This window comes from Epinephelus moara, chromosome 18, assembly GCF_006386435.1.
Source record: "Epinephelus moara isolate mb chromosome 18, YSFRI_EMoa_1.0, whole genome shotgun sequence".
In the NCBI taxonomy this organism is placed as follows: domain Eukaryota; kingdom Metazoa; phylum Chordata; class Actinopteri; order Perciformes; family Serranidae; genus Epinephelus; species Epinephelus moara.
Window position 1 is genome coordinate 2,452,248 of NC_065523.1, and position 15,742 is coordinate 2,467,989.

Genomic DNA, 15,742 nt, shown 5'->3' on the forward strand with positions numbered 1-15,742 from the left:
ACAGATTTAGACAGATTTGTGAACAATATTTGTGAGAAATGGTCTTTTGTGTGTATAGAAAATGTTTTAGATCTTTGAGATCAGCTCATGAAAAATGGGAGCAAAAACAAAAGTGTTGTGTTTATATTTTTGTTCAGTGTACATACATTATTTATTATTACCGGTGGCCCACTCTACCTTCTGAGCCACAGCTGCCCTGGTCTATAAAGAAGAAAAAATAAAGATGATAATGTGTGTATTCTGTGTCGTATTTGTCTTCAGATGTATTTGGTGAGTGTTACCAGAACAGCGAGAGTCGCTCCTTCACTCTCCTTATAAGGAAGTCTCCAGTGTGGGGTGGAGCTACGTGCCTGCAGATGGCCACTGCAGCTGATGCCCGCCTGTTCTTCAGCCACGATGGTGTTCAGGTAGAGATGCCAGTCTTCTGCCACAACAGCAGAATTGAACTGACTGGTAAAAATACCAGGCTCAAGCTATGCTTTAAATAGTAATATGACATTTGATGTCAATGTAGATTGTGTAAATGAATATGATCAGTCAGTGTAAAGTTGGGTGGGAACTGTTGTGGTGACATTGCTGCTCTCTGCTGTAGTCTCTGCTGTCTCAGATCTGGTGGGGTGACATGGAGAGAAGTACTGAGGTTTGGAAACTGGTTCTTACCTTCTTCCTGCCCCCACTCCTCTTCACAGAGCTTATCAGCTTCAGGTCAGTGTTGTGTTGACTTTGTACTTTGCAGTGTAGTTATTGTGTATTTTTTTTTTTGTGTGTTTACTATGTGTTTCCATTCTGATTTCAGGGCTTATTTTTTGGTTTTGTTGGCCAAAATTGTAATTTGAGCAAAACTGAGATTTCAAATTAGCACTCTTATACCTCTTTCATACCAAATTAGCTCTGGTTCTTGAACTGGTTCCTTTGAGGATTCTTGGAATCTTTATGCTTTCTAGTGAAAAGCTTGCATTTCCCCAAGATTTTATCATGTGTTACATGAATGCTATGATCTTGTCTTATATGAGCTATTGCATGCCATGCTGGTCCCAGGCAAGTCAAACTGCCCAAAAATCAATTAAAACATTATACAGTCAGGCTCTCAAAATCCTAGACAAGAAATCAGTACAGTACAGTATCACCACTGTAATATTCTCACTAAATTCAATATGCTAAGCTTCAACAATCTAATCACCTTTTCTGATCTGCGCTTGGTTCACAAAATAATCAACGATCAATCAATCAATCAATCAAAATTTATTTATAGACAGCGCTCGACAGTGCGAGCATTTCACTCGCATTTGCAACTAAAAATAGGTGTGTGCGAACTGTAAAAAATATTTAGGGGCACATGTGCGCATAAAAAATCAGCCGAAGCAGCCTATATTTTTGTCATTAAAAAAATATGATAATCTAACCGCAAATGTTGGAGGAACTCCAGCCGCCTTCCCTCTTCCCTCTTCCCCGTTTGACACGGTTATGGGTGGTTTTCAAAGCCACTGTTAGCACAATGAATATAAGTCCCACTGTCGGCAGGGTGGAAATAAGTCAAAGTGTGGCAGAGGAGACGGACCGGCTTAAGCGGCGGACCTCCGGGGAAGCCCTCTCCCCTCTCTCCACAGCAAGGGACCGTTCTCCAAGCTACCGCTGCTGGGCAGCGTGGAAATAAGTCAAAGTGTGGAGGAGACGGACCGGGTTAAGCGGTGGACCTCCAGGGAAGCCTGCTCTGTTCTCCCCGCAGTTAGGGACCGTTCTCCACGGACAGGCTGTTGGCTGGGTTGAAATAAGTCAAAGTGTGGCGGAGACGAGGGACCGGGAAAAGCGGCGGACCTCCGGGGAAGCCTGCTCCGTTCTCCCCGGAGTTAGGGACCGTTCGCCACGGTACCGCTGCTGGGCAGGGTGGAAATAAGTCCTGCAGAGTTTCAGAGGACCTGGAGAATGTTTTAGGATAGTAATAACATTATATAAGATAATCATATTGCAAAGATAATATATATAAGATAATAACATTAAAGACAAAATTAAATTGCAATACTTTTTCAAAACTTGATGATTTTACCTTTCTGTACATTTTACCTTTTTGTATACAAATTCATTAAATAATTTTGCATGTAAATGTTTATTTGCATCACGTTTATTACGGAAAACACATTATTTGATCAATTTACATTGTGCCCCTAAAGTTCTTTGTGCGCTCCTTACTTTTTCAACTTAGGAGCACATGTGCTCCTTGGGAAAAAAGTTAGCGTCAAGCCCTGATAGAGCACATTTAAAAACAACAGCAGTTGACCAAAGTGCTTTACAGTCAGACTAAGACACAACAAGAAATAACACACGACAACAAAGACCACGTGTTACAGAGGAATGCGGCTCTCACACCGAGTTAAAAGCCAAGGAATAAAAATGTGGTTTTTTTTAGTTTTTTTTTTTACTCTTTTTATTGAATTTCAAAGCTTTTCAACAGTCATTAGTGTACAGACAGTGTTAAGTGAAACAGGCAATTTTTAAACATCAAACCCGGTTTCCCACCCCCCACCCCCGTACCTTCACCCATCTCAGGTCATGAGGCACATAGAGACAAGTGAGTAAACAAACACACCAAAAATAAATAAATAAAATAAAATAACATAAAATAAGTAAATAAATAATTAAATAAATAGAATAAAATGAAATGAAATAAAACAAGGGGGAAAGAGTCAAAAAGGAAGATGATATGGGTAGTTGATCAATCCTCTTCTGGGTCTGGTATAATGTGTAAGAGGTCAATATATTTCAGCAAAGGATTCCAGGTATCCTGGAATTTCCTTATCGAGCCCATGGGGGAAAATCTAAGTTTCTCAAGTTTAATGTTATACATAACTTCTTTAATCCATTGATTGTGTCCTGGGGGAGAAATGTGCTTCCACCTAAGCAAAATTAAGCGCCTGGCCAACAAAGTCGTGAAGGCCAGAGCTCGTTGTACGGCAGCAGGGAAGCCAGCGTTGGGGGGAACACCAAAGATAGCCGAAAGAGCATTGGGAGTAATGACCACACCATAAGCCAAGCTTGTTTCAAATATGTTTGACCAATAATTTATCAATTTGGGACAAGACCAGAACATGTGAATGTGATTAGCAGGTGATTGTTTGCACTGGTTACAGGAATCACGGACATCAGGAAATATTTTGGACAATCTAGCATTAGTATAGTGAATTCTATGTAGAATTTTGCATTGGATTAGCCCACGGCGGGCACATAACTGTTTTTTTTCTGGAAACTGTTTTTTAATGAAATCTCTAATTTGAAAAAAATGAAAAAGGTGAGAGTTGGGTAGATGGTATTTAGTTGAGAGCTCTGCAAAAGATGAGAAAATGCCATCTGTATATAAGTCATTAACAGTTACTATGCCGTTGTTAAACCAAGTTCGAAATGCTGAATCTGTACTCCACGCCATGATTGTTAAGTAGTGGGGCAAGACTGGAGGGTCTATGCAAACCAAAATGTTTTCTAAATTGACCCCATATTTTAAGAGAATTAGACACAACCGGATTATTTGTAACGGATGTGGAGGGAAGGGGTAGCTGGGAGCATAACATGGAATGTAAAGAGATTTGGGAGGCCGCCTTCTCCAAGTAAACCCAAGCAGGTAAATTGTCAGGATTGCCACCCATCCAGTATGGGAGTTTTTGGATGTTGGCTGCCCAGTAGTACTGAATGAAGTTTGGCAGGGCGAGTCCACCACTACATTTTGGAAGTTGCAGAATTGACTGCCAGATGCGAGCAGGTTTGTTCCCCCAGAGGAATTTGGAGACCATCTTGTCTAAATTAGCGAAGAATGCTTTCGTAATAAGTACCAGAATCTGCTGAAAAGGATATAAGAGCTTGGGTAGAGTAATCATTTTAATCAAGCTTATTTGGCCCGCCAGAGACAGAGACAGGGAGGACCAGCGATCCAAATCGTCCCCAATTCTTTTAACCAAAGGGGTGAAGTTTTTACCAAAAATGTCAGACATAGAAGTTGCTATGAAGATACCTAAATACCGAAACCCACCCTCTGCCTATTTAAATGGGACAAGGGACCGTGGGATCTGTCCTGCCAATGAGTTAAACGGTAGCAGTTCGCTCTTTTGGTAGTTAAGTTTGTATCCAGAATGTTTACTAAACTGTTCTAAGATGTTTGTATCCAGAATGTTTACTAAACTGTTCTAAGATATGTAGAACAACAGGAAGTAATGTGACAGGGTTCGATATGTACAGTAGTAGATCATCAGCGTAAAGTGATAATTTGTGTGTAGTATCAAACCGCCTAATGCCCTTGAAGCCCTCGTCTGCACGTAACCAAATGGCTAAGGGTTCTATCGCAATTGCAAACAGTAATGGCGACATCGGACAGCCCTGTCTTGTACCTCGCTGAAGGGGAAAAGAGGGTGACTGCATATTGTTTGTTTGCACTGATGCCACTGGGGCAGAGTACAGTAACTTAACCCAAGAGATGAAATCTGCCCCAAGGCCAAATCTCCGCATGACTTCAAAGAGGTACCTCCATTCCACCCTGTCGAAGGCCTTTTCTGCGTCAAGTGAAACCATCACCTCTGGAGTATTTGGGTCAAGCATATTACAGCATTATACATGCTCTGCAAAACTGGAGAAAGAAGAGTGGAAAATGTTTTGTAAAATTCCACGGTGTAGCCATCTGGGCCAGGCGATTTGCCACTTTGTAGCGACTTGATTGCCTCCTGTATTTCCATAGTAGATATGGGCCTGCCTAGGTCCCTGGCGAGATCAATGTCAATTTTGGGAAAACTAATCTTGTCCAAAATACTGTATTCTATGTCTTGGGGGGAGTCTGAAGTGTATAGTTCAAAGCAAAACCTGGCAAATGTTTTATTAATATCCTCTGGGTCCAACAGGACCTCGCCAGATGACGACTTAATAGCCGGAATCGCTCTAGAAGCAGTCTCTGCTCTGGCCTGGTGAGCTAGGAGTTTACCGGCCTTCTCTCCTGATTCAAAGAAGCGTTGCCTGGACCGGAGTAACTGTGTTTTAGCTTTATTTGTGGAGGCAAGGTCAAATTCTACCTGAAGTTGAAGGCGCCTTTTGTAAAGGTCAGGGTTGGGATCAATTGAGTATTTGTTATCAACTTCAGTAATTTTCTGCAGTAAATCTGCCATATGGGATGTTTCAGTTTTCTTCAACTGGGAAACATAGGATATAAGTTGGCCTCGTAAATAAGCTTTTAAGGCTTCCCAGAGTATTCCCCTAGATATGTCCGGTCTGTCGTTTATCTCAAGAAATAATACAATTTGTGAGTGTAAAAATTGTTTGTACGAGTCCTCAGCCAATAATGTAGAGTTAAATCTCCAGTGCTTAGGGAAGTTAGAGAGGTTGGGGAATGATCGGATATGACTATGCTCTGATAGCTGCAAGAGTGAACTTTTGGAAGTAGTCTATTGTCTAGGAGAAAGAAGTCTATGCGGGTGTATGTGCGATGTACATGAGAAAAAAAGGAAAATGCTTTACTTGTGGGAAATTTGTGTCTCCATGGGTTGGACAGCCCAAGCCGTTTAGTAAAGATGTCTAATGTCTTAGCCGCTTTGGACAAGGGTAACATTTTGGGTGAAGATCTATCGAGGTCAGTATCCTGAACCATGTTAAAATCCCCCCCTATGATAATATAGTGGTTTTCAACATCAGGAAAGGATGTAAAAAGTCTGGCTATGAACTGGTCATTGTCCCAATTTGGAGCGTAAACGCTTGCTAGAATAACAGGCGTGTCCTGTAGTCTACCGGATACAACAACATTGCGGCCATCAGGGTCCGCTACCGTTTTAGATGGTTCAAATATTATATTTTTGCGAATCAAGATGGCAGTGCCTCTGGTTCTTTGATTAAATTTAGAATGAAATAAGTGGCTGACCCAGCTTTTTTTAATTCTCGCCAATTCCCTGTTACGAAGGTGGGTTTCCTGAATAAAAAATATGTCCCCCTTTAAATGCTGTAAATGGGTCATAATCCTGTTAATTTTAGTAGCACAGTTCGCCCCCTTAACATTCCACGAAATAAATCTGATATTATTGTTTAAATTAGCCATCTCTCTTTGTTGTAACAGAGTTGATCAAATTCAATAACTGTAATGGAGGAAGATGATGTGAGGGCTGGAAAGGGGTAAACTGACAAGATGACCATAGGAACAACAAAAGGGAAGAGGGGTGAAAGCAACAAAAGAGAACAAAACAACCACCAGAGAAACAACGGAAAAAAAGAAAAGAAAGAAGAAAAAAGAGGAGAAAAAAAGAGAGGAATAAAAAAAAAAAAGCATACATACAAACACACAAATAAACAAGTCCTCAGACCTGAGTATCCCCAGCATTGAACATGTCATATGTGTCCTTTGCACAACGGTGCTTCGTCCTTGCACCTGCATGCTCACTTCCGGTCCCAGCTCCTAATGTTTCCCCGTCCCACAGTTATTAACAGATAGCTCACGGACAGAGCTATAAACATGTATATACACACCCACACATGTGTATACTAACTAGTATAATGAACAAACAACAGTCACACAAGTGGCCCTGAGGATTTCTCTAAAACAAGATCCTGGTTACTGCCCCATAATTTGTCAACATATGTTCCATATGGCAATCAAAACAAATAAACAAAAATATCAAGATTACAAACTGATTATAAGTCCACATAAAAAAAATTCAGAGCAGGATTAAAACTAAAGTGCAGACCAAAACAAGGCATTGTCAAAGCTGCCTTAAAAATTAGTAAATAAATAAACTTTGAACATGGTGTCAACATGTGTTTCATATAGAAATCAGAACAAATAAAGTAAAGTAAAGTAGCAAAATTGCAATATTAGACACGCCCCCCCTCTATAACTATAAGTCTACATAAGAAACTGAGCAAAACTAAAGTGCAGACCGAGACAAGCCTTAAAAAGACTTAAAAAGTGACAGAGAGAGCGAAAACATAACATCACAAAGATTACTTCTTAACAATTTGACGCTGTCAGGGCCGCATTAAATGATAACAGTAGTTATAATGTTATAATAGGGGTGTAACGGTACACAAAAATCTCTGTTCGGTACGTACCTCGGTACACAAGTCACGGTTCGGTTTTTTTCGGTACAGTAATGAAAAAAATAGACAACTATTAAATATCTTTTACTTATTGATAATCTTATTAAAACATACCACCACAGCAGTTAACTCTTTTTACACAATTTTTGAATGAAACAAATATATATATAATCCTGCTTTTTCACATTGTTTGAATGAAAATAGAAATATAAAAGTGAAAAATAAAATTCTGCTGTTTTTTTAACACATTTTTTGAATGAAAAATATAAATATACATTTCTGCTTTAACAGTTTTACTCAATTAAAATAAAAAGTATAGTGCAGCTGGTCAGCTTTAAAGCCTGCTCAGATTCAGTTTTACTAGGAACTTACTTGGCTTTCCCACTTTGTTAAAGTGCAGTAAACAAAACATGCTTATATCTAAAGTGCAGCTTAAACAATTTTACTCAACTCCAATGGCGTTGATTATTTCTTTAGCGCGATGGTCAGGGAAACGCTTTTTCTTTTTAAACGACGACGATATCGTAGTTTGCACCAGATTGCTTTTTCTAGTCGTGCCGGTTAACGTTCAAACTCGGGTGGTGTCGCTTTAGATGCATTAGCATGTTAGACGTGTTTCTAAGTACATACCCGACCGCTGTTCTGCAGTGTCGGCACACTGCTTTTGTCTTGTCAACTTGTTTATTTCCATCTTCGTATTTTACCCTGAAACCAAAGTGTTCCTGAACGGAGGACTTAAGGTTTGCGGGTGGGTCTTCAGGTTCGTCAGGCTCACTTGCCATGGGGTCCATGTCATTGGTTCGACATCCCATTAGTCCAACTGTCCGCGGTGCTGAACGGCTCGCGGCGGGCGTATGGTGCGCCGCGACCGGCTTGAGGCGGAGCAGGCTCACGGCTTATGTGTTTGTCACTTTCTTTTTCATTTTAACCCACACCATGCACAAAGTGAAAGCGGAGATTTACGGGACTCGGTGCGTCACTCAATTATGTCCGTCGGGGAACTAGATATTTTAAATGGCTCCTATCTACTCAATCTTGCTAGTATTAACTTGAACCTGGTGACACTGTCTACGATTTTTAACTTGGCAAACATGCGGTATAGGCCTACCTGTGACAACATCTAGGGTAAACTTAATCGGATGTCTTTTAATACCATTATTGCTGTATAGAACTGTCTGTAACTTTTCTGTATCGCATAAATTACCATTGTTGGTATTTACAATTGTAATTTCTCTAAGGACTACATATGTTTTCTTACTGTCGCATTAACTGATGGTTTATTTTATGGTCGCTGAGGTAATATGTATTTATGTATTTATACGTTGATGAATCTCGCACTTTATTGTCGTGCAAGCACTTTGTTCTGGTTGTAGGTTTTGGCACCTTACGCTATTGTATTTTGTGAACTTGCTACTGTTGATTGTATGTTATGCTATGTTTGTCTTTGTTGGTCATGGTGCACTTTAGGTCTGTTTGTCTTATTGTATTGATTTTTTAATGTGTTTTTAAGGACTACAGATGGAAATAAGCTTCTCTGCTAAATCTGGTGCACAAATCTTTTATTCTTATGAATGAGTAATGTAAGTGCATATTGTCCTTTAGAAACTAAATAGACTAAACTAAACTATCCCCAAAGATCCCAAGCTTATTTACAAATTGAATTTAATAGAAAAATTGAAAACTGACATTAAAACCTGGAGATTGCTTCCTTTGTCAATGATTGGGGCGCGTCAGTGCAATCAAAATGGTGACACTCAAGTTTCTGTACCTCTTCCAAAATTTACCCATATTTATACCCAAAGTTTTTTTGAAATCATTAGATTCTATTATCCTGCCTTTTGTATGGGGATTTAAAGTTCAACGTATTTCTAAAAAACATATAACCAAACCTAAACTCATGGGAGGCCTCAGTTTGCCTAACTTCCTGCACTATTATTGGGCGGCAAACTGCAAAGCTCTGATGTATTTCCAAGACGCATATCCAGGTAAAGTCACTGTTTCCACCCCCTCATGGCTTGCAGTTGAACAAGATCTCCCCAACAGCTCTCTTCCTGCCCTCCTCTTTTCATCCACCAGTCCCCCTTCAACTATCACAAACAATGTCTTCATGGTCACTAGTGCTTTAAGAATCTGGTATCAGATAAGGAAGTCATTCAAGTTGCCGGAAACTTCAGCCTGTACTCCAGTTAGTCACAATTGTGCCTTCCCCTCCTCTCTTACTGACAGTACGTTTAGGCTTTGGAAAAATAAAGGCATCATCACAATAGCAGACCTTCGTATCAATAACACTTTTTCCACCTTCGATCAGTTAAAAGAAAAGTATGCTCCCAAATTAGCACTTCTTCCATTATCTCAATTCAATCAATTTTATTTATAAAGTCCAATATCATAAATCACAATTTGCCTCACAGGGCTTTACAGCATACGACATCCCTCTGTCCTTAGGATCCTCGCAGCGGATAAGGAAAAACTCCCCCAAAAACACCCTTTAACAGGGGAAAAAAATGGTAGAGACTTCAGGAAGAGCAACTGAGGAGGGATCCCTCTTCCAGGACGGACAGACGTGCAATAGATGTCGTACAGAACAGATCAACTGATCTCCAGATCAGAGATTACATCCACACAAGTATGCCACACACAGACATCCATTCCATAGGTGGTGCTGAACATCGTGCTGTTCATACTACCTATAAAGTCATACTACCTTAAAGGTTTTTGTTTTTTTTTTTTTAGGAGTTTTTCCTTATCCGCTGTGAGGATCCTAACGGCCGGGTTCCACCGGCTGCAAACGTAAGCGTCACGTCAGCGTAGCGTCGCAGCGTATTCATCTGGGCTCCACTGACTGCGTATGGAAGCGACACATAGAGAAGCCAGTGGGGTTGTTTACCATTTGCCGAGCCGAGAGGCTGCATGAAATGTTAAAGCATTTCCCACCTAAGTTATTACATATATTTGAGTTATCTACAAGTTTACTGTACTGTTTGTCATCTACTCGCTTTCAAATGTCCACCACGGACATTTACACAATGTCACGGATAAACACGGGTAAATGCATGAAAAAAAATCATCACATATCACCTCTGATAATGGTTTATTCATTTAAAAACACATTGTGCTCGTTTAGCACACTATTTCATGTAGTTTTTATCTGCTGGAGGGTCGCGTAGGGGAGCGTAGCCCGACAAAAATAGAAGAGCCTCCTAAAATAGAGAGTTGTCGTGCGGCAGACGGGGGTTGTCGCGCCGCTCCTGTTGCCGGTGCAGCCGCTGTAATTGATTAACAGGGGGGCGAGCTGCTACGGGACTCGCGCTGCAGATTTGTCGCGCCACTGACGCACCCGGTGGATCTCGGCCATAAGGACAGACGGATGTCGTATGCTGTAAAGCCCTGTGAGGCAAATTGTGATTTGTGATATTGGGCTTTATTGTGGTATATATATATATATATATATATATATATATATATATAGATATAGATATATGTATATGTATATATAAAGCAACAAAGAGCAGTGGTGTGGTGGCAGCTGATGAGGTAGATATATTACTAGTTAGATGGAAAGGTTACCAGGAGAAAGTGGGTTTACTCTTCTATATATTCTAATGGCTATTCTAATGGTGGGTAATTCTGTAAACAGCCAGGAAAAGAGGTGGTTTTTATCTTTCCATCTTTCTGTTTGTCTTCAGTGTAACCAAGGTGATCAATGTCTTCCTGTAGGCATAAACAGCAACTTCGGAATTTATGTGAAAATAAAAGCCAGTTATAAATTGGTTTCAGCAGATCTCTAAAAATCAGGATATTTTCCATGTGGTTGCAGTATCTTAATTCCCATTTCAAAAGAATTCTGTAAAAAAGGTGCACCTTTGATCCTACAAGAACAGTACAAATTTTATAATTTTCAAATCATAGGAGGATACATATCCTATGAGTGAAGGTCACATTTTAGGTCGAGATTTTTCTTACTTAAACTTGACTTACAGAACATACAAAACAGAGGTTCAGGAAAGGCTACAATAGTTAGCTGCAATGTACTGCGTTCCGGTAAGGATTCTTTGTAGAACTGTATCAATCTGCAAAGCTTCACTATATTTTTTAATTGATTTCCTGTTTTGTTTTTTGTTTGTTTGTTTTGTCGTATTTGTAAAATGTCATTCCCCTTTACAATATACAACCCCAACTCCAAAAAAGTTGGGATGCTGTGTAAAATGTAAATAAAATCAGAATCCAATGATTTGTAAATTCTTTTTGACCTATATTCAGTTAGGGTTAGGGGATGAATAAAGTTCTTTCTATTCTATTCTATTCTATTCTATTTAATGTTCAAACTGATAAACATTATTGTTTTTTGTAAATATACACTCAATCTAAATTTAATTTCTTCAATGCATTCCAAAAAGTCGAGACAGGAGCATGTGTCCCAATGTGTGAAATCACCTTTTCTTTTAACAACACTCAGTAAGCATTTGGGAACTGAGGACACTAATTGTTGAAGTTCTGAAAATAAAATTCTTTCCCATTCTTTTTTGATATACGACTTCAGTTGCTTAACAGTCCGGGGTCTCTGTTGTCTTATTTTGGAAAAAGGCCCTGTAGCCTGCTAACTTATTTTTAACTCAACAGTTTTTTGCCCTCTAAACTTATATGGTTTTTTTTTGTTTGTTTGTTTTTCTTTACAATTGTTTGACAAGAAAAGAAAACATGCCCAGTTGTGTGTGTTCATGTTACAGAGAACAAGAGGATGAGTCTGTGGAGGTCCATTTTTACAGAGACACTGAAAGTCTGGATGGGAATGATGCCACCGTCTTCTCCCTTGCTGACATTATACCTAAGTAAACACAAATATTCAAACATAAATTGGTTTGGACTGTATGATGGTCTTCCTTCTCAGTTGTAACAAAAGTCCCTTGTTCTTTTTTTGGGATCACAGTGAAGAAGAAGAAGCTGAAGAGCTCAGTGCTCTAAAAGAAAACCTGAAAGGTGGGTTCGAATCACTAATCTGGTGATGGTACTTGCACTCAGTGGCTACTCTCGTAGGTATGCCGCCTTTCAGGGGTGTTGCTAGGAGTTGAAAACATCCGGGGCTTTAGCCCGGAAGTAGGTACAATTTTTTACCTGGGTATCCGGGGGTTTCTCACCTGGGAAAATTTTGAATAATTCCCTGTTACACCCGTGATTTTGACGTATTTTGACAGAGAATTTTGACAAAGAATGAGCACTCGTCCTCTATTATTGGGTTGCCCAAATTGTTGGTGAAGCCTGAAGGTCCCCCAATTGGGGGACTTTGAGAACGACTTTGCAAACACAGTGTGAACCAATGCACTAATCACAAAGAATATAGTGATGTTGCACATCAAATTAAACAGCAGAGCCTGGGCTACAAGGCTGTATAAACCCTTTCTACATGCCCCAAACACATCTCAAACAACAACTAAATGAATAACAACAAATCAAACTCCATACAGCACCGATGTGCCAACCCACTTGCCATATTTCGGGCTCTAACTCGACGCCACGTTATGCAAAACACACGCCATTTATCTCAAATGAAAGCAGAGACTGCCTTTTCCACACATATCTGCCAAAGCATGCTACACCAAAGCATCAGAGAGATAGAGGCCAAAGAACAACAACAACAGAAATCGTTTCACTGAACGATAGTTGTAAAATTTCTCTTACCTTTATTGTTTTGCCATGAAAAGTTCATTCTACCGGTAAAACACGGTACATCCTGGTAAACGGACATGTTGTTTTGTGTTCAAATGAATCTGGCCTAACATGGCGGGCGTTAGGACCCCGGGGGAAGCATTACAATGACCACATACAGCAGCCGGGTTCTGCTGACTCTGACTGGCTTACAGTGCTGTCAATCTCGTGTTGGTGGGTATAGCATCATTCTATTGGCTCTAACGAATCAAACAAGGTGTCAATCACTCAAATCGACCAATCTGTTGCAGAGATAGAGCCTCCAAAGCACAGAAGAGAAAATCTGCTTCACATTTAGATGATGTGTGTGGTCAGTTTGGAGTGGGATATAAATGAAAAAAACTAAACGGACAGTTGTATGTGTATATACTGAACACCATTAGGGATATACTACTTGCTCTCCTCCTGCTGCCTTTTTGTTTTTTTTCCAAAAAAATCATCTAATATCCATACTTACTACAAGACTATGTAAAACGCAGCGACTCGGTGCTGGCCACCAGTATGCACAATAAATACAATTGTAATACAGAGTAGCCTACTGACGTTGCACTTGAAAATAGAGTGTGCCAGTAAACCCGGAACTCCGTTAGCACTTTTAGCACTTCCGGTTCTCTCGTCTAAAAGTCAATACGTTTTTTTGAATGGGATTTTGGTAAAATGCCTCAAATAAGGTCTGTGGTTAACTAAAGCTTAAGCAAGTTTCAGGTTTTGTTCTACGACATAAGACACGTCAGTAAATACCCTACTTGTGAATTTTGAAGCTTTTACGTGTCGTAAAAAAGGCGGTTGCTAACAAGTTGCTCAATACGACTACAAACCCTGTTGGGGACATTAAACGTCATCACCCCCGAACAGACGAGAGTGCTGGCAGTCCGCCATTACAGCTTCTTATTTAGCTTAAACAGTCCGATTTCCCCATTATACAATGTTTTTAAAAGAAAGCGGCCGAAATCAGTTGAAAACTTAGTGGTGGTGACGTCAAGAGTCATGCGACCGTGGAGTAGTCATGTAGTCCGTTAAAGCCTAATGTTAGCTTTTTACTTGTGGCGATCGCATTTAAGCTTCAAATGCGATATGAAAGGTGTTCTTATGTGAAGATTATCTCACTGAACAAAACCTGTAGGTATCATAAACTTGTGTTAGCCACGGAGCTTATTTTCTGACATAATCCAAAACGCAATGCAAAAATCACATTGACTTTCTCTTCCTGGCACACTCTATTGTAACAAGTTATTATTCTGACTGCCCATATATGGGCATATGCCATGTAAGCTGGTGTGACAGTGAGTGTGTTGTGTGTTGTGTGCTGCTGTGCTGCGTGCGCTGCTGTCTGTTGTGCTCCCATGCCATGCCGTGGACACGAGGTTGGAAACGAGGTGCTTTATTAGAAATAAAAAACAAAAAACCGAAGCTTAAAAGATCTGGGGCTGAGCCCAAAAGATCTGGGGCTATAGCCGGGAATGCCCTGGTCTAGCGACGTCCATGCCGCCCTTGCAAAAACTGCAAAGAAAAGAAAAATTAGCAAGGAGTTGGAAAATATATTCCTTCAGTACAACAGACAATAAACTGTTGTGACATAAATGTGTGAATGCATTTTTCAATCTCTGGAGAGTCGCTTCATGCCAAAGTGATATTACTGCACAAGCTTAGAGACTTTTTTTTAAACTTTGCTTTTCTAGTTTGTGATGATCTTAGAGGGAAAAAACACATTTGCTCTGTCAGTGGTATTAAAAGAATACACAAACAGTACTCGTCAGTGGGGTTTTGTTCAATTCCCCCATCCAGGCTTCATGGGCTTTTCTACCATGTCCCTTGTGGTGTGTGTGTGTGTGTGTGTTTGTGTTTGTGTTTGTGTTTGTGTTTGTGTTTGTGTGTGTGTTTGTGTTTGTGTGCGTGCGTGCGTGCGTGCGTGCGTGCGTGCGTGCGTGCGTGCGGGGGGTGCTTCATGAGTATGGAGTATGGGGGCTATTACTCTCTGGCATCTGGCCCTTGTATGACAAGAATTTGAGCTGACAGACAGACAAACTGCCTGTAGCCCCTGGGCTCCACCAGGGTTGTGCCTTGTCACCTATTTTGTTGGTGATTTTCATGAACAGAACCTCAAGATACAGCTGAATGAGAGTGTCTGTTTTGATGACCTCAGGACTGGATCTCTGATCTCTTTTGCAGATTAAGTTTTGCTGGCTCAACACTACCAAGTCTTAGACTATGGCACTCAAACAATAGATTGTGCCCTTTAGGTGGGAGCAAGTTGCTGTCCCAAGTGAGGAAATTGGGCATTGTTAATGTGAAATTGTAAGATGGACTGGGAAATTAGCAAAGTGTGCAGTGTCTGACGTCATATGAGCATTGTACCAGGCTGTTGCGGTAAAGCGGGAGCTGAGAACTCTCAGTTTACAGTTCAATCTACATTCCAACCCTCAGCTCAATTCAATCAATTTCAATCAATTTTATTTATAAAGCCCAATATCACAAATCACAATTTGCCTCACAGGGCTTTACAGCATACGACATCCCTCTGTCCTTAGGACCCTCGCAGCGGATAAGGACCAGTTGTTGTGGTTTGGGGACTGATCAGGATGCCTCGTGGATGCCTCTCTCTGTAAGTTTCTGGGCACATCCAACCCTAATTAGCATGCTGCCACCAGACCCGGTTAGTGGCAGAGGAGGGATGGATAGATGAAATGATATTTACACTAGTTAAGTTAAGAAGTTAAGTGATAGGAAGTTTGTCATAGATGATGAGGACATCCCAACAATTAGGGAATAGTCAGTAAAGAGCTTAGGTAGGTGGTACAATGTAGAGTTGAATGATAAGGAACAGGTGGTGAAATTTAGAAAAGATGTGGCTGAAGGATTGGATAGAATAGATAAATCAGAACTTCCAGGAAAGTTGAAGTTGTGGTGTTTGCAATTTGGGCTATATCCTAGGTTAATGTGGCCATTGTCAATTTATGAAATTCCAATATCCGTTGTGGAGAGAATTGAA

At 40.4% G+C, this 15,742-nt stretch overlaps 1 protein-coding gene across 2 annotated transcripts in view; it reads left to right on the forward strand.

Annotated features, from left to right (window-relative positions):
- Positions 1-15,742, forward strand: part of trpm4a (transient receptor potential cation channel, subfamily M, member 4a) — a 166,742-nt gene that overhangs the window by 120,642 nt on the left and 30,358 nt on the right. For both annotated transcript variants that reach the window (XM_050070235.1, XM_050070236.1), the window contains 4 exons: positions 262-407; positions 593-705; positions 11,778-11,879; positions 11,978-12,027. In XM_050070235.1, coding sequence (XP_049926192.1) covers positions 262-407; positions 593-705; positions 11,778-11,879; positions 11,978-12,027 — 411 coding nt within the window. The remainder of the gene's footprint in view (positions 1-261; positions 408-592; positions 706-11,777; positions 11,880-11,977; positions 12,028-15,742) is intronic.